Source organism: Quercus suber, unplaced genomic scaffold, assembly GCF_002906115.3.
Source record: "Quercus suber isolate HL8 unplaced genomic scaffold, Cork oak 2.0 scaffold_148, whole genome shotgun sequence".
Lineage (NCBI taxonomy): Eukaryota > Viridiplantae > Streptophyta > Magnoliopsida > Fagales > Fagaceae > Quercus > Quercus suber.
In genome coordinates, this window is record NW_027069609.1 from 1192635 (window position 1) to 1212085 (window position 19451).

Genomic DNA, 19451 nt, shown 5'->3' on the forward strand with positions numbered 1-19451 from the left:
TGTGTTTTGGCATGAATCATGATGATAAAGAGAATTCATGAAGCGAAGATCTTAAGTTGAGATTTTATATATATATATATATATATGAAACCGTTTGACTTTTGGCACATTGACTCTATAATATTAAGTCACATAAGTTTTTGGTATCTCGCAATTTTATACATTATTATTCTAAAATATATATTTAATTTATTTTAAATTACATTCTAATTTAAAATCTTCCATTATAATCTAGGTATATCATATACTAGTTGAAGGCCCGTGCGTTGCACGGTTTTATGTTAAAAGTTGTAGAATATATATGATTAAATTTTTAGATTTTTAAAGAACTAAAAAAGAATAGTATACTACTAGAACTCTAATTCATTCTTATCATTAAGTAAAATTAGATTAACATTACCTTTTTATTTGTTAGGATATATTTCTTAAATTAAGGGATAATATTTTTCTTTTTGTTAAATTTGTCATTTTTGCAGGTTGTCTTTCATCATAATTAAATAAATATTAATACTATAATATTAATATTGTAAATGACATTAATGGAGTGTTTGTATCCTAATACTAGCTAGGAGGAGAAGTCTGCCACGAAATTGCCATTGTTTTTGTCGGCTTTAAAAAACAAAAAAGAATGTACTTAGGATGTTTTATCCAACGGAGTCCTTGGTTGTTTGCTCCTTTATTTTAGTTTGAGTCCATGATTTTAGGATCTGATTTTTTTTCCCCGTGAAAAGCATCTGATTGTTGTCAGCTAATAAGTAATTGTTGATTTTAGCTTTTATACGTTGCTGGCATATAAAGCTGGTCAGGTTGTTAAGAATTATGAATTATTATCATCCCAGATAAACTTAAGGGGGAATGATAATTTAATTATACTTAGAAAACATAATATTATTTACGTTTTGTTGGTCAATCATTAATGAATCCAAGTGTTTGAATTCAATTAAAAAAAAACAAAATGTACGATGGCCTGTTTGGAAGTTTAGAGAGGGAAGAGAGTAGAGGGGGGTAGAGGGGGGAAGAGTAGTGGGGAGGAGAGTAGAAGGGAATGCTTTCCCTCCACATTGTTTGGATGTTTTTAAAATTAGTAAGGGGAAGGGAATAATTAGCTCTTCCCCTTGTTTGGATGTTTTAAAAATTATGATGGAGGAGAGGAAATGATTAAAATAGAAAAATTTACCCCTATTTGAAAATGGGTTTGCAACATTGATCTATGATTAATTTGTTAGAAAAGGTAAATTAGGGAATTTACTTGGACAATAATTTATCTACTCTACTTTTCCTCCAAATTTCTCAAATTTTGGGGAATAAAAAATGAGGGGTTAGAGGAGTTGAAACCCCTCCAAACCCCTCCTCCTCATTTCTTAAAAAACTTTCAAACAAGGTAATTGGATTACTCTCCATCTCTCTACTCTACTCCCCTCTTTTTTTAAACATCCAAACATGCCATTAAGGCAATGTATAGAAGTCTCAGATTACCTCAGATCAATCCATCTTCTAATCTATATATACCTCAGGTCAATCATTATATATCGCTCTCTCTCTCAATCTATATATGCCATTAAGCTTATGTCTTTTGTGTGAATCTATAAAGCAAGCAAACGAGAAGCACTTGAATGCTTTCCCTCCAGTTGTGGCGGTATTTTTTTTATAATAATTTTTTTTTATCTAGATTATGATTGAATTTGTTTTGATTTAGGCTTAGGTTTGGGCGATTTTTTGAAAGAACTGTTTTCTCTTTTTTTTTTTTTTTTTTCCTCTATATTTTTCTTTATAGAAACAGTCCAATGAATAGTGAGACTAACATGTTCTTCCCTTTGATTTTTGAATTTGATTGCGATTGTCAATTTTTCATATACTTATTGATATATTTTTATTGTTTATGTTTCTTATTGTGGTAAAAGTTGAATACTTTAATGGGGTTTTTAAACTTAGGCTTCTTCCTCCGGAGTTTGAAGGTCTTCCATATTTTCTTTTGTTTTTGGTTCTTGGATTTGCATTACTTTGTTATTATTATTTTCATACCGATGCATAGAATTGATGGGGTTAGATGTAGATTATTGGATGCATAGGATTTTTATGTTCCTATCTGTGTTATGAGTTTGATACATGTATGTTTGTTGCTCTGACTGACTCAAAAAATATTGCATAGTTTTTATCATCAATGGCCCTTTTAATTGATAGGTTTTTATTGTAGATATGAATTTTTGCATCATTTATATATATATAAAAAAAAAAAAATTCAACCAAGTTCTCTCTCTCTTTTTTAATTTTTTTTTATTTATTTATTTTTTATTAGCATTACATTGATTCTTCATCTCAAAGATAAAGCTTCCATTGCTACTATGGACAGGTACGTATCTCATGCAAGCATATATGAACTTAAATTGTCTTTCAATATTTTGAATGCTTTATTATTTTGCTAGATATGATTAGACTCAAAATTATATTCTTCATTATTTTTCTAGATCATTTAAATACACTAAAACTAAGTCAATAGGATTTATTTTATATAATTTATCAAGCAAAATGAAATAAATTTTGTCAAGTATGATTTATTCATGTTGTTCCCTTTTTACTTTTCATTTTTATTTTGAATATCAGCATTTATTTATGTAAAATGTGCATAGAATTATGTATCCATTTGCAACATTAATTAATATTTTTCGCTAATTATTAGTATAATTTTCTATTCCCAACAAATTCTTCGTTAATCTTTTTATATTTTTGGTTTTAAATTGCAAAATTTTGGACCATCATTATAAAATAGGTTTTTTTTTTTCCTTGTGATTATGGAACTTATTTGACTAAAGTAGTAAAATCAAAGTGGAAACGATAGCTCTTTATAGAAATTTTTTTTTTCTTTTTTTAATTTTAAAGCCTGGTATTAAATGGTCATAGACTCATATGCAATTTTACAATCTATATGCTTTAATTTTTTTATTTTTTTTTAACTCAGTTTAATTTTTTTTTTCTTGATTTTGTTTTCTAGGTTTGTCATAAAAGATTCCAAGCATTCTAAGAAAGGTGTGTGATCTATATGTCGAGCTCTGCAATTTTTTTTTTCATTCACACGTAGTGTCTCTCTTACAATTCAAATTATTCATTTTCTTTTTGTTTCTCAAATAAATTTTGTATTATATGAATTTATGTATAAAATCGTGCAACATATAGGAAGCAAAAATTATGATAGGTTCTATAATTAGAACAAATTAAAGGTTATTATTCTTTGAATAGTTCTATCTCTTAAAAGTGACCAATTTTTATAATACCATGTCCAAAGATTTTAATAAAGAACAATGACAAAGAAGAACAAGGATACTCTAAAAACATAGTGTACAAATAAGTATTCAAAGATTTTCCAAAGGAAAAAAAATACTTCTAACATTTTTTAATCATTGAAATTATTTTTAATAATACCTCAAGTCACTAACAAATTAGTAGTTATTTTGTTATAATAATTATTAAAATATATAATTATTTATACATATATTTTATAAGTTTTTTCATAAAACTATGCAACGCGCGGGCTATAACTACTTATTTATATTTTTGGGAGCCCTTTCTGTTAAGAATTTGTGTAAGTATATTTTTGTAAGACCCCAATAATTTTGTTTTTATGATTATCACTAGAGTTGGGATACTATATGTGTGTGCACAGTAAGATGGGATTAGACAATTTTGTGGTGCTACAAAATAAGTGAGAAAATTAAAATTTTGTACATACAATTTAGTGCAGCAGTTAAAATAATAAATAAATATATAAAATAGAAAGATGTTTTATGGGCTTCTTGGAGACTAAAGAAATAAGTTCTAGTGGGTTTTAAACTCCAGCCCACTACCCCACTAAGCCCACATCTTTGATGCGTTAAATATAGGGTGAGGAAGAGATAAATTAGGGTTTCATCACTAAGGAGGCTAGGAGGTATATTTTTCCCTTAAAGTTTAGAACACACACAATTGAAGAGACAAACAATTTGTGCAAGGTATGATTTCTCACTGATAGAGACAAAAATTAAAAGGTTTACATGATTATTACATATGAACGCATGAATAGGTGATAAGCCCTTAGAAGTTTTGTGTCTTAAAATTTTAGTAATGTCGTTTGGATAGGGCCAATATATAGATTCAAAAATTCTTGTTTTTATGTTATTAAGTGATTTATTTTCACGAAACCCCTGAACGCTCATAACAGTGCAATGAATAGAGATTTTTTTATATAGAAATATATAAAAGGATTTAGTCTCAAAAGTTCCTGGAGTTAACACAACCTTGGAGTAGTGCTGAATTCTTGACTCTTATTGTAATCTATAATATTGTTTCAAGTTTCAAAAATTTTAGTCAATACATGCTATATGTTGCTAAGTCCTACGGGTAGAGATTTTCTATGGATACTATAAATATACATTTGGATCTTATAGAAGATTTCAAGGTGGCCTAGAAAATTAATTGTGGTTATAAAAATTTGTTTGAACTCTAGTGGTACAGATTAGTTTTGGGGAAACATTGTTGCGGTGGGACTTTGATAAGGAATATTAAATTGCTTAATTCAATAGTATATACGAAAGTAGTTTTCATTCCTGATTTTTGTAAGACAGTAGGAAAGAAAAGGTTTGTAAGGATTAGATTCCATGTTTACTGATTAAAGCATTCTTTTATTTAGTATTTAAAGTTAATCAATTTCCCTAACAAATTTTTACAACTAATCAATAATCAATTCTTTAAACGGAGCTTGGCTTCAAAAAATTTCTTAAACAAAATCTAAAAAGTCAATCCCTAAACACCTCTACCTACCCCTCATCCCATTTACTTCCGCCGTATGTACAGTATACACTTTGTGGCTCTAGGCCTCACTTTTTCTTCTCACCTTTCACTTTTGGCTTTCACCTTCAGCCACTGTCTTTCCCTTCCTCTTTCTTCTATAACCTTTTTATATATATAATATTTTTATTAAAAATTGTTTTAAACCCCTGACAATACAAATTTGAACACCCTCACCTTCAAACCTGGCCCTTTTTATTTAAAGTCCAGCTTAAACTCTGGAACAAAAAAAGAAAAAAAAAAAAGTCCAATAGAAAATTTCGCTCTTTAATTTCAGAAAAACAAAGCCCAAATAAATTTTGAAAAATCATAAAAATAAGGCCAAATTAAAACCTAGTAGTTGCCGCTACTTAGCCTCAAAAACTCCCACTATCCTTTTTCACTCTCCAAACCCAAAGGAAAAAGGCTGTCTATACTTCACCCACAAAATCTGCCACTGCTTAGCCCCACGATCTGCCGCCGCTGCCACTTAATTGCAGCTTGATATGCCGCTTGGATCTGGTTTTGACAATCTATGTTCTTAATCGCCGCCTCCATATCTCTCTCTCTCACTGTGAGTGTGTTTTTGCTTTGTCTTTATCTCTGTTCATGTGTCTTCTCTGAAGCTCCACCTCTTACTCACATGTTTGATGTCTTGCCATATGGTGTATATGGGTTATAGTGTTCTGTATTTTTTAATTGAGTTTTGAGCCGTATACGTGTCTGATTGTGTAGTCACTGTTATTGTAGTTTCTATGAATCTATTTGTAGTCATAATTGAGTTTGTCTTTTGCACTTTGACTATTTGACTGAATTTGTTTTTTAATACATTAAAAAATATAAAATATTTAAAGAATTGTAAATTTATAAATTAAAAAATTGCAAAAAAATCAATTAACAACAATAATTAATATATTTATTACATTAGAAAAAAAAAATGCCAAATGATTTTATAGTTTATTTTTTATTCTTTTGCTAGAACTATGGACAAATTTGTAATAAGTAAACTCTGTAGGCTGCAAGATTTATCTCTTACTCAAGATTTATCTTCTACTTAAGTTTCTTATTGACCCTTGGACAAAAATCCTAGAGCCACCCCTGTTTTGTAGCCTATTTCTTATCATTTCAATTCTTCACTGACAATCACAAAAGTACGTAATTGCGTTATTGTCTTCTACTGTTTAAATATTTTTTGTCTTTTTTATTTCGGTTTATGTCATTTGATCCGTTTATATATTATAAAATGTGATATAATATTACAAGTAAAGTCATTCTGGCAAGCAGGTTCATTGTATATTCAAGTTAAATATGTTATATATTACATAAGAATACAGTTCATCTAATTCTTTGTCTTTGTCTAATTTTTTTTTTTTAATCCTTGATGTGACTTTGGAAATGTTAAAACTTTGAGTTTGTTGATTTAATTTTCCTAAGTTGTAAGGCAGAGCCTGCTGTTTTTAATTTCCTAAGTTATAAGGCAGAGCCTACTTTTGCTAGAGATGATATATCTCTTTTTCATTGACCCTATGCTTATGTTAGAATTGAGATTATTCAATGAAATTTACATTCAGTTTTTTTTGTGCATTAGTTATATTTTGAGATTATTCAATAAAAAATTGTAGTTTCTAATAAATTTTTTTTTTTAAATGTTGTTAATGCCAACCTGCCTAACCCGCCGAGTTGAAACCACCAATATTTGTAACCAATCCGCCGGATTTAAACTTTGGTAGGTTGGTAGCGGGTTGGTAGCGGATTGGAATTTTCCCAACCCGTTAGCGGCGAATTGTATAGAAATATTGGCGTTTACCCGCCCAATCCGATCTGTGCACACCCCTAGATGCACTAAACCGAAATCAAGTCTAATATTATAATTATACATACATGTTATATCATTATATTGTTTAAAATTGATCTATCAATTTCCTTTCAAATTTTTTTTTTTCTGATCTATCAATTTTAATTAAGTTTATACTTAGTCAAGTTCAAAAACTATGATAAATATATATTTATAATATGTAGTGGACATAGAATAAATGATACCTCTTAATTTGTACTAGACTTCTCTAGTGATTTCTATAGTCAAATCCGAGTCGTACTCTCCAATTCCGAGTATTTTTTGTGGTATGTTACGTGTATATACATATATATATATATATATATATTTACTTGGACCGATGCTCAATTAATAGTTTTGTATTACATATATTTATTTTTCTCTCCTGAAGATTTAGGTTAGCGGAGTTTGTTCTTCAATTATTTGGTATCAAATCCCAGCAAGCTAGCATGGTGCACTTCCCTTCAGATCTCCACTTTGACATCGTTTCACGACTACCCATCAAGTCACTTTTACGATTCAAGTGTGTCTCTCAACTATGGTGCAATATGATTGATGATCCATCTCTTGCTTACATGCACTTAACTCGATCTGTTGAAGAACCCAAGATGTTAATTCTTGATCATCAAACTAAAAACCCAGATACATCAAGGTTTACAGAAGTTGCTGGGGGCTTCTTGAAGGCTGACATGAAATTAGTTACAAAGTTTGCAAAGTCAAAAGCATGTTTCTTAGAGAGTTGTTGCAATGGTTTGCTTTGCTTTGCAAAAAATTATGATGATAGAGTTTTGGTTTTAAGTTCATGGAGACCTATTAGCAAAGGTCCTCTCTGCCTTCTTGCTGGTAGACCTATATTTGCCTGTGGAGCACTTCATTGGTTTGTTTACGCTCATGTTGATAGGGATGCTCTGAAAGGCAAGTATATTGTTTCTTTTGATGTTGGGAAGGAGGAGTTTGGCTCGATTTCTCCTCCCAAATATTATAGCTCAAGTCATTTGCTTGATCTTGGAGGAAACTTGGCTATGGTTGACCGCTCATTTGATAGCCACATTGAGATATGGGTAATGAAGGAATATAAAAAGAAAGAATGGGTGCAAGAATACAAGATTGATGTAAACCCCCGACTTGGGATACTAGATGATTTTTGGGTTGAAGTTATAGGGCTATGGGAATTTGGTGAAATACTATTGAGGTACCGTGCAAGTTTTATTTCCTATAATCCAAAGACTGATGTGAAAAGGTACATCGAAATTTTAGGTCATGATGTGAAAGTCTTATATCACATGGGTAGCCTATTATCAATTTCTAAATTTCAGACCGAGTAATAGTGTTTGTTATTTCTTTCCCAAGTAAATTTTTTGATCAATTAATTAGCATTATTTTGAATAAAATGCAAGATACTTGATTTCATATGCTTAGTCCACAGATGATTGGGATTTTGTTTCTTTGTTTGGTAACCAATTCCTTGGTCAATTTTGATTTATTTTCAATGTTCTAATCCATCATTAAATCTTCTTTTGTTATTCCATTTATCTATATTGTTAAGTTTCTATGAGTTATTCATTCACATTATTTGGTAACAAGTATGTGAGGTAACTATGGTTGTTAAAATCACGATTTGGATCGTAGAATCGCACGATTTTACGATCTCACCTCACCAAAACGTTTAGAATTATACTAGGATCATAAAAATTGTAGGATTGTGTAGGATCATATAGGATCGTATGAGATTCTACCGATTTTGCCGACCCTACCAAAACATCAGTTTTTGTTTTTTTGTTTTGTTTTTTTTTTTTTTTTTTATTCCCTTCAGATCTCCACTTTGACATCGTTTCACGACTACCCGTCAAGTCACTTTTACGATTCAAGTGTGTCTCTCAACTATGGTGCAATATGATTGATGATCCATCTCTTGCTTACATGCACTTAACTCGATCTGTTGAAGAACCCAAGATGTTAATTCTTGATCATCAAACTAAAAACCCAGATACATCAAGGTTTACAGAAGTTGCTGGGGGCTTCTTGAAGGCTGACATGAAATTAGTTACAAAGTTTGCAAAGTCAAAAGCATGTTTCTTAGAGAGTTGTTGCAATGGTTTGCTTTGCTTTGCAAAAATTTATGGTGATAGAGTTTTGGTTTTGTTTAATCCTCTTAGACAAGAAGTTATAGCACTGCCACCACATAGAGCTTCGTATACAAAGAAGAGCAAATATGGATTAGGTTTTGATTCTTCAACAAACACATACAAGGTTGTTAGGGTTTTCTCCCGTGGAGGCTCATTCAATATGGGTGCTGATGTTTACACTCTTGGTACAAGTTCATGGAGACCTATTAGCAAAGGTCCTCTCTGCCTTCTTGCTGGAAGACCTATATTTGCATGTGGAGCACTTCATTGGTTTGTTCACCCTTATGTTGATAGGGATGCTCTGAAAGGCAAGTATATTGTTTCTTTTGATGTTGGGAAGGAGGAGTTTGGCTGGATTTCTCCTCCCAAATATTATAGCTCAAGTCATTTGCTTGATCTTGGAGGAAACTTGGCTATGGTTGATCGCTCATTTGATAGCCACATTGAGATATGGGTAATGAAGGAATATAAAAAGAAAGAGTGGGTCAAAGAATACAAGATTGATATATACCCCCCACTTGGGATATCAGATTCTTCTTTGGTTGAAGTTATAGGGCTATGGGAATTTGGTGAAATACTATTGAGGAACCGTGAAAGTTTTATTTCCTATAATCTAAAGACTGGTGTGAAAAGGTACATTGAAATTTTAGGCCATGATGTGGAAGTCCTATATCACATGGGTAGCCTACTATCAATTTCTAAATTTCAGACAAAGTAATAGTGTTTGTTATTACTTTCCAGAGTAAATTTTTTGATCAATTAATTAGCATTATCTTGAATAAAATGCAAGATACTTGATTTCATATGCTTAGTCCACAGATGATTGGGATTTTGCTTCTTTGTTTGGTAACCAATTCCTTGGTCAATTTTGATTTATTTTCAATGTTCTAATCCATCATTAATTCTTCTTTTGTTATTCCATTTATCTATATTATTAAGGATCTATGAGTTATTTATTCACATTATTTGGTGACAAGTATGTGAGGTAGCATATTTTAGCTTGAAGGAAATTTAGCAAGTTTGCTTATGTTCTGTTTGAGCTTAAGTTATTTCATTTACAACTAATATGACACTGGCAAATATTGATATACTCAATAGTGGATGTGTACTTAGCAAGAACATATGAAGCAAACCACCTTTCTATGTGTGTCAAAATGTTTAAATTGATAAGGTCTTTGATGTGCTTGAGGTACAAATGATAATATGAGTCATTACTCATGCGCTGCAGATAAAGATTCTGCATATGACTTGCAATGCAAACCTCACAGTTACCATTATCTCAACCCTTTTGTTAAACTGGCCTTGGTGGGTAAAATTTTTGCCTCACATGTTGTTCAAGGAAATAGAAGCACTGGTATAGTTGGTGAGCTTAGTGCTAGATTGTGACATAGCTATGATACCAACTATCATGTCTACCTACCTCTTTTGCAGTTGAGGATGGACCCTGAAACACCCCCATTCCTCCGCCGGTAATTAACAAGATAATCATGATGTTTTTCAAAGGCAACAATGCACCTATGCACACAACCAAGTAGTAAGAAATTAAAGGCGACATTATATAAATGATATTATTTTAGTAAGCATATTTTTGTATACTGTAATTAGGCAAGGATGTGAAACCACACTCGCTTTCTCTTATACTAGTAAGCAATCCAGTGTTTTCCTCCACCAGTCAGGGCAGGCAGGGCTTCACAAGGGCCTTGCCCCTCTTCCCGGTCAAATATAGATGGGAAGGGGCCCTATTACACCCTGCCTCAAAGAGTATATTAATTTCCAAAAAGTAAACATTTACAATTACAAAAATGATCACTAGTCACCACAATAACTATTATTATTTAAAAATACATGACACGTGATGTCACAATGAGAGCAAAAATAGACAATGACAAGGTCTTGGACAAATTTTCTGGTGGCACATTTGCTCGAGCAGCCAACTAATAATTTTATTTTAAGAGAGTATGAGGTACGTAATGTGAGCATGTACATGGACCAACACTAACTGGGTTCAGAAATGACCAATTTTTCTAAACTTTCAGCCAGAACCTTTCTAAGAAATTAGATCACAACTTTCTTTGGTAGCATACTACCTGTCATGACCTTTTCCCCCTATAATAGAGAACATTTATAGGCACTGATCACAAATTCACAAACTTTCAAAAGCTTAAGCCCTCAAACTACTTGACCCAACCATGCAAAAGATCAGATCACCTATTTATAAAAAGAAGGGATAATTACAATTTACCCACGTGTGGTTTGCCTCTAATTTTAAGTGCCTACCTGTGGTTCAAATTTTGACATTTTACCCACCTGTAATTTCCTCCGTTACTGAGCCGTAACCCACCTATCCTTCAGCCGTTACTCTAACACATGATATGTCAAAAACAAAAGCCTAAACGGATCAAAAGACTCCTCACATGAAGAACATACACAAATATGAAGAACATTGACCCAGCAAACTAATACAAATCAAATCAAGTAATATCATCCAACTTGCTCACCAAATTAAGATCCCAGATCCAAGGCAGTAAATTTATATAAAAAAAAAAAAAAAAGCAGATTGCAACAGCACCTAAAAACAAAAAGTAATTTCCAAACCCCATTTCAAAAATCATACATTACAGCACAGAGAAAGAGCGAGAGACACACAGAGAAAGAGCGAGCGCGAGAGAGAGAGAGAGTGATCTGCAAAACTAAACCCAAGCATGGACCGCCTCTCGGAGAGAGACAGAAGAAGCAAGCGCACCAGAGACGATCGCGACCGAGACCACAAGCACCGATCGTCTCACCACCACCACTCTTCTTCTTCTTCTTCTTCTTCTTCTCACCGCCACCGATCTGGTCGAGAGCGCTCTCATGAGGATCGAGAAGGAAGCAGAGACCGCGATTCGAAGCGCGGGAACGAGAGGGAAGGGAGTAGAGAGAGGGACATGACTAAGCATCGCGACGCGAAACGCGAGCTGTCCGATGATGAGGAGCTCGAGAGACTGTAAGATAGGGATGGGTTCGTGGAGAGGCGGCATTCTTCATCGCACAAGAGGAAAGAGAGAGGCGCGAGCGAGGAGAGAGGTGATAGAGTTGATAAAAGAGAGAGGCGGTTCAGACCCATTTCCGTACAGATCCAAGATTCTGATTGCTCTAAAGTCTCCGTAGGCGACATTGTTTGCGCCTCTTTTACTTTCCGTGAAGACGATGTTCGCTTCTATGATGCTCACGTTGATGGGGTCTTCTTCTCTCTCTTTCTCTCTCTCTCTAGCTGGGATTGTTGTGTTTTGTGATTTTTTGAAATGGGGTTTGGGAATTACTTATGTTTTTTTTTAATGTTTTTGGGTTTTTTAAGGAAAGTAATGGGATGGAATTCTGGCTATCAGTTTTTAATGATGAATGCTTGAAAAGTTAACTGAGATTGCTATAATCTATGATTTTTGAAATGGGGTTTGGAAATTACTTTTTGTTTTTGGGTGCTGATGCAATCTGCTTTGTTTTTGTAGATTTACTGCCTTGGATCTAGGATCTTAGTTTGGTGAGCAAGTTTGATGATAATGCTTGATTTAATTTGTATTAGTTTTCTGGGTTAATGTTCTTCATATTTGTGTAGTATCTTCATGTGAGGATTGTTTTGATCCGTTTAGGCTTTTGTTTTTGACATATTATGTGTTAGAGTAACGGCTGAAGGAGAGGTGGGTTACGGCTGGGTAACGGTAACAAGCACAGGTGGGCAAAGTGTCAAACTTTGAACCACAGGTAGGCACATAGAAATCGGGTTAAACCACAGGTGAGCAAATTGTAATTATCCCTAAAAAGAAAGATATATTTGTGTGAGAATGCTAAAACATTTTAGATTTAAGCATCCGTATGGACAATGGCCTGCAGATCCAATAGCATGTTCTGTCTCCCTTTATGGAAGTGATCATAATTTTAACCTTAGAAGGGATGTTGCTTGTGAATTGTGATGAGGACATCTGTATGGTTAAGGATATATAGGTTCAATGGCACGTTCTATGTTCCTTCATGGCAATAGGGCTTATACCCCAAAAAAAAGGTGCATTATTTGTAATATAGAGGGAATTTAGGACTCGTAGCTTATGTGTTGGGACTTGGTATACCTAAGTTATAAAGCATGTCAATACCTTAGTTACCACGCAAAAACCCAAAAAAAAAAATGTAAATTTGGGAAGGCTGCAATCATGACTTCAACTATGGGGGAGAGAAGGGAAAAAGAAAAGGAAGATGCAATATCTGCCATAATTAACTATATTACTTTAAAAAAAAAAAAAAAAACTATATTACATAATATAATTACTTACATAACACATTTCTCAATTTCAAAAAATATCCCTAATGGTACACATAGATGACGAACCAAATTGAATGTAGGAGTTCAATTATTGGGCTTGGGCAGCTTTAAATAACTCTTGCCACTTCTGTGGATCACTTCCTGGTCCTTCCCCCTACATATAAATTTCAGTTTGGCAAGTAATTTCATAAGCATAGTAGAATATGGTAAAGTTAATTGAAAGTCATCCAAACAGTTGACACAGATCAAGTCCAATTGAATACTGAATGAAAATGCAAAGACTCTGATTAACAATGACTAAGAAATCTGTACTACACAATATTGGATCTCACAAGCATTTGAAAGAAACATTGAATATCATACAAGTTACAAATATACATGATGTGGTCATATATGTTTCTTTCTTATCATAGATTCACATACCTGGTCAAAACCCAATATGGCAGAACAAGAAGATGATGCATTTGCTTAGATAAAATAATTTATGAATGTTGAATGTCAGAAAATAAGTGCATGTTGCTCATCATCGACCAAATATTATAATTAAAACAAAACTCGTGTCAAAATTTGTCTTTAGCCTTTAAAATGTGCTTCTCTGATGTTTCAAAGTCCATATTGCTGTTAGTACATATTCAGCCTGTTGTTTAACAATCAAAACCAATAAAAGTTTTTCGATTTGTGATGCATGTCAAAAACATTCCGGAAGCAAGTGGAATGATAACATTTGCATTCTATGTCCATATGCTCCACATTTACCATAATCATTACTTGAAGATTACCTCAACTGAGTTGATTTCATAAGCTTTGCCTTCAGTGAATTCCATGTCCAGTGCCTCTATACAAGCTTCTGCAACTACAAGTTTGCTAGCTTCTCCAACAAGTTTATCTCCTGACACCAATATACATATCCATCAGACAAAAGACATATGAATAAAAAGAAAAATAAGAGATTTTCACAATACACGTATAGATTAGATGATCTGTTATTTGATTTGTAGCTATGGATCTGTAATTTTTTTTTTTTCCTCCTACCCATTTTTTCTAAAATTTTGGGGCCTCCCTTCCACTTGGGGGCCTTAGGCAATTGCCTAACACGCCTAGTGGAAGGGCCGGCCCTGGGTTCCAGGTAGACAAAGGTGTTCTTCTGAGTGAAGCTCTACTTTTGCATGACAAGTGGCTTGAGGGGAAAGGGATTAAACATTCCAACTTTGCTGTAGTTACATGGTCAAATTGGGATTGTCAGGTAATGTTGGAATCTGAGTGCAGATTAAAGAGGATCCGCAAACCACCATATTTCAACAAGTAGCTGATTTAAAAGTTTTATAAAATTAAAAAATTGAAACAAAATTTTACTGCTTCCTTTTCTATCTGATTGTTTGGGCTTCTTTTGAGATTAGCTTGTTCTGTCCGTGCATATAATGCATTATTTAAAAAAAATTGGTGGTGAGATGAAATTTCTCATAATAATTAAGTGATGACATGCTAGAAATAATTTGATTTGTTGATATCCAGAATCCTTCTTGTCTTTCTTTAGCATTCCAAAAGGTGTAGTGACTTAAATATTTTAAAACAAAGTGAGCTAATTTAATTGTGTGGGAATTAAAATTTTATGGTTCGGTTTCATAGATGTTCAGATGCTCACCACGAAAATGTCTTCGTCTTTATTGTAGGGATATCTATATATAATTTCTTCAGTACTTCTGTAGACAAGAAAACTGATACCAAGCAAGACCACAGCTTGTTACTCTTATACTTCATTGATGAGAGAAATATGTTTCTCACAACTTTAATCTTTACGGCAACAAAAAATTCTCTCTGCTAATATAGTTACAAATATATTCTTTATGGTCTACTTTTAGTACTATTACTCTCCTGTGCCCAACTGCGGTGTCTAGGTGTGAAATGGCACAATGTATAATGAAGAAGAAAGAATATCATTTTACGTAACTGCCCATGGGCACACCACTTTTATTGAGTGTCTTGGTTGATTCTCTGAATGCACAGGTGTTTTGATTCTCTGAATACACCATATTGTGACTTCTCACAAAAGAAAGCAAAAGACAATCAATATAGGATAGAAGAAGTATGAAGGAAGTGAGATTGATGTTTTCCCTCCCCGGGGATCCTGTTTTCTTTTTGTTTTGACCATTAAAAGATGGGCATTGCAGTGAAATAGTGACAATAGGGTGCAAAAGCACCTATATGGCATACTAACATCCACTGCCATTTCTGTACTGCCTTTTCTTTGGTTTATGCCAATATTGATGTTCATTCTTGTTTTTCTCTCAAGCCATGGTTTTTTTTGGTGAATTAAATTCTTAGATATATATAATACATTGACAGTTGAATGAGTTTATTTTTCCTTGTTTGCATTATTGCTAGATGGATCAACCTGAGGGTCCCATATCACGAGGTCTTTGGCGCGGTTAAATGTAACCTAAAAGAGGCTGTTCAACTGACTGGCCTGGTATGGGAAGGCTGTGCTCACTGTGGCCTAGATGATGCTAAGAACACTGCTCGTCTGCTTGCCAATCTAATGCACCGTGGACTTGGGTTTGCCATAACTGACTCATTGATGTGGTAGTCTGCAAATTTCCCGTTCCCAATGCAGCTGGATCATCAATCTGGTGTTCCTCAGCAATCCTTCAGAATTAAGCACCCATCACTGCCTTTCATCCAAGGCCACCCTTCCCAGGTTGACCCCAGCAAAGAGCGAGGCGTGTTCTGCTATTGTGGGGTGAAAAGCAGCAAACATATGATTCGAAAACCAGAGCCAAAGCATGGAAGCTGCTTCTTTGTGTGGGGTAATTGGACTACCTCTATAGGAGCTCGATGTTCTTACTTCGAATGGGCTACCCCCGACTCAAAATGAATGAGGGTTGCAATCCTTTTTCGAAGAAAATAAAAGACAACAGGAAATTACCAAAAAAAAAAAGATAAAAAGAAGAAGAAGAAGAAGGAATTGGGTTAGAAAGGAGATAGATAGATGGTCTCCTAAGGAAGTAAATTAGCCTTGACTACTTCAAGAGATAGCTGCTTCTTTCAGTACATATTTATAAGCCTTGAAAGGTGTCTCTTCTCAGTTCCTCTTAAGAAGTCTAGTAAGGAAAGTTAACTCTTAACTTGTAAAGTTGACTTCTTATTGATTAAAAAGAAGTGGGAAGAAATGGTATAGCAATCTGTTCATCGGAGATTGAGAAAGCTATTACCATGCTGGGACATGGAGTTTGACTATCTAAAATAATCCTTGAGATGCTTAATGCTTTTGACTAAATGGGAATGAGCAGTCATTGATTGCCTGTTTTCCTCTCTGTTGTGTGTTTTTTGTATGTGCATTTTGCAATTCCTGTATTTGATATTTATTTCATTTATTCATTTATATTTTTACTAATTATGATAATATTGATTCATTTGGATTTGTCATAAAATGAATCAAATTTTAATCAATATATTCATCAAATAAATTTTTTATAAAAAATCAAATTTCAGAATAGGAAAAAATGTGAATTTTTTAACACAGACAAAAGAAAAATAAAATTTATAAAAATGGGGAAAGTTCCACACCTGTGTTTTAAAACGCAAAAACAATATGGGTCAATATTTAGAAAATGGTTTTTAAAAAAATTATTTTTAATGAACAAATGCAAACTTATTTTACAAACTAGATATTTGATGATTTTTTGTTCCAAAATGAAAAAAAAAAAAAAAAAAAAAAAAAAAAAAAAAAAAAAAAAAAAAAAANAAGTGCTGAAGTGGGGCTGAAGACTACATAATTTAACATATAGTTTGGTTAGGATATGAGGATGTCACACCGCTCTATCAAATGCAAAGTTACGATATTTCATGAAAAGTATTGAAATGTCAACTTTGACCCATTTGACCATTTGATAAGAGTAAATGAGATATTGAAGAGCATGAAATTCCCTTCGTTCGCACTAATTTTATGTCAAAATTGGTTTTGAATCGTGAGATATCACAAATGAAACAGTTGATCCATATTTTGTCTTATTTTTATTTTATTTTTAATACTAAGTGTCGAGAAGTTCCAAAAGTCAACCTAAGGTCAAACAACGTTAGATTTGAACAAATGATATATTATTGAGTAACGTTTCTCATTTTAGAGTATTTGAACACTAAATTAAAAAAACTTCTCTTATTAGTTTTTAGTTTTCAAATAACATTACTCAATGACATTTTTGTAAATATTTAGAAAAATATGAGACTCACTTGATAAGACCTAACATAACTACAACTCTCCCATCAAAAAAAAAAAAAAAACATAACTACAACTCTCTCTCTCTCTCTCTCTCTCTCTCACATGTGCACACCTCTTCTCTTTTTTTTTTCTTTCTTTCTTTTCCTCCCTTCTCTTTCACATTTCTTCTCTCCTCTAATAAATATTAATAAAATAATTATAAATGTCTGAAATTTACCACTTAAAAAAAAGAAAAATACATACACATACAAAACAAACAATTATATTTTTTTCACATTTTAAAATATATTGTTTGAAACATGGTACTAATACACATTTTTTGCACTATGAGTACTTTAAACACGTATTTTCAAAACACTTTTTAAATCACAATTTTCGTATCATTTTGAACAATAATACTTAAAAACTACTACCAAACTGGCTCTTATGAGACAAGCTAACATGGGGTGTCAATTTCCATAAGCCATCAACTTCATGCATGGGGTTTAAATTACCCAAACTTTGTGTCATTGGAAATTATACTTCATGAACTTTCTAATGACGCCAAGAACCTACAAAACGAAGTTCAAGAATGTAATGATTAAAAATGTCTGGAGGATACAAGCATATCAAGAGTTTCAACTTCAGAAGTCACAACTTTATGCATAGATGATCACTCAATTTTAGCATCATTAGAAAGAATTCTTCATGAAATTTCTAATGACAAAAGTAACACACAAAATGGAAACTCGGAAGACTACCAAAAAAAACTTTTCAAAGCTGATTGCACAAATGGAGGTCATAACACAAAAAAGGGAAACATAAAATCAAATGGTTTGTGGTGTAGTGAGGATTTGAATTGAGATCCATTATTTAATACTAAACAAAAAACATATTTTTTTTTTATTAAAAAAAACAAATTTTCTCTGTTCTATGTGTTCATATATTTATTCTGAGATAAGATGAGTTTTAGAATTAGGAAAAGATACAAGTCTATAGAAGAAAGCACTAGATTTTTCGTGTCCAAAAACTTGATCTGCAAGACTAGGTTTGATTGTCTTCAAAGCTTCACCTTGTATTTATAATGCTGAAGATGTTCTTGAATGTGGTGAAAGTGGGATGTCCTTTTGTTTGATAGTAGAGATAATGGAATATTAGAGCATTCGCATCAGTTCATATAACATTTTTTTTTTGGCTTATTTTAGATTAAGAGCCTACTTTTTTTTTTTTTTTATACAACTACTTTTAAAAAAACACTCGCATCAAATTATCTATTTTACATTTATTTTATTATAATATTAATTTTTCTTAATTTTTTAATTGTTTATCTTTTTTCACATATAACAATCATCATTTGCTCTTCTCTTTCATTCTCGAAATATGTAACAAAGGAAAGAAAAAAAAAAAGCTATATGCAAAATAAATAGTGTTAGTGTAAATTTATAAAATTACTGTGACAATTTTGCAAATTTATACATTTTTAACTTGACTAATGTAGGTGATTTTGAGACTTAGAGCATTCGCATCAGTGTCTTTAAAATTATGTAAAATCATATAAACCTCAGTTTTTACACATTTTTGCTCAAAAATGCAATCCATCAGCTCTTCTAAAATTGTATAAAAATGTGTATTTCTTTACACGAACTACAGTAACCATGTAAATATACACGGTTACTGTAGCTCGTGTAAAGAATATTTTAATCATTTCCGTTCGCTTGTTTTTTTCTCTCTCTTCTCCGGCTCAACAAACTCAGTATCTCATCTTCCTCTTTTTCCTAAGATGCACACAACCATATCCACACACAAACACATCCAGACAAATCAACAGAGATACACTTGCTTAAAAAAAAAAAAAAAAAAAAAAAAAAAAAAACAGAGATACACAAACACGGAGATCGGAGATCGGCTGAGATTTGGTGGTGGATCGGAGCGGTGGTTCGGAGCTGCAGCGTTTGGTGGCGTAGATAAGCTCGGAGATTGGATCGGAGCTCGGAGATCGGCTGAGCTGTGGATGCGGAGCTGTGGATCGGTGATGTGGAGCTTCAGTGGTGGAGATTTGGTGGTGGATCGGTGGCGTTTGGTGGATCGGAGCTGTGGCGGATGGGTTTTGTGATTTGGTGGTGGATCGGTGGCGTTTGGTGGATCGGAGCTGTGGCGGATGGGTTTTGTGATTTGGTGGTGGATCGGTGATGCGGCTGTGGAGAT

The 19451-nt window shown here is 33.0% G+C and overlaps 2 protein-coding genes, 1 long non-coding RNA gene and 1 pseudogene across 4 annotated transcripts; all 4 read left to right on the forward strand.

Annotated features, from left to right (window-relative positions):
- Window positions 1-1306: 1306 nt before the first annotated feature.
- LOC136069025 (uncharacterized) lies at window positions 1307-3184 on the forward strand. 2 transcript variants are annotated; one of them, XR_010630311.1, is made up of 3 exons: window positions 1307-1381; window positions 2297-2350; window positions 2990-3184. It is a non-coding gene; the product is annotated as an uncharacterized LOC136069025 (long non-coding RNA). The 2 variants fall into 2 exon arrangements; XR_010630312.1 differs by lacking the exon at window positions 1307-1381 and adding an exon at window positions 1578-1636.
- A 3896-nt stretch (window positions 3185-7080) lies between these two features.
- LOC112023398 (F-box protein At1g31080) lies at window positions 7081-7956 on the forward strand. The gene has a single exon (XM_024056006.2). The coding sequence runs from the start codon at window positions 7081-7083 to the stop codon at window positions 7954-7956; it is 876 nt and encodes a 291-aa protein (XP_023911774.2).
- A 568-nt stretch (window positions 7957-8524) lies between these two features.
- LOC111997811 (F-box protein At3g07870) lies at window positions 8525-9475 on the forward strand. Its single transcript, XM_065777098.1, has one exon. The coding sequence runs from the start codon at window positions 8525-8527 to the stop codon at window positions 9473-9475; it is 951 nt and encodes a 316-aa protein (XP_065633170.1).
- A 4576-nt stretch (window positions 9476-14051) lies between these two features.
- LOC112027790 (uncharacterized) lies at window positions 14052-15923 on the forward strand (annotated as a pseudogene).
- The last annotated feature ends 3528 nt before the right edge of the window (window positions 15924-19451 follow it).

Bases quoted from the DNA above. Each gene is read 5' to 3' on its own strand.
- LOC112023398 (XM_024056006.2), top strand. From the start codon at position 7,081: ATGGTGCACTTCCCTTCAGATCTCCACTTTGACATCGTTTCACGACTA.
- LOC111997811 (XM_065777098.1), top strand. From the start codon at position 8,525: ATGATTGATGATCCATCTCTTGCTTACATGCACTTAACTCGATCTGTT.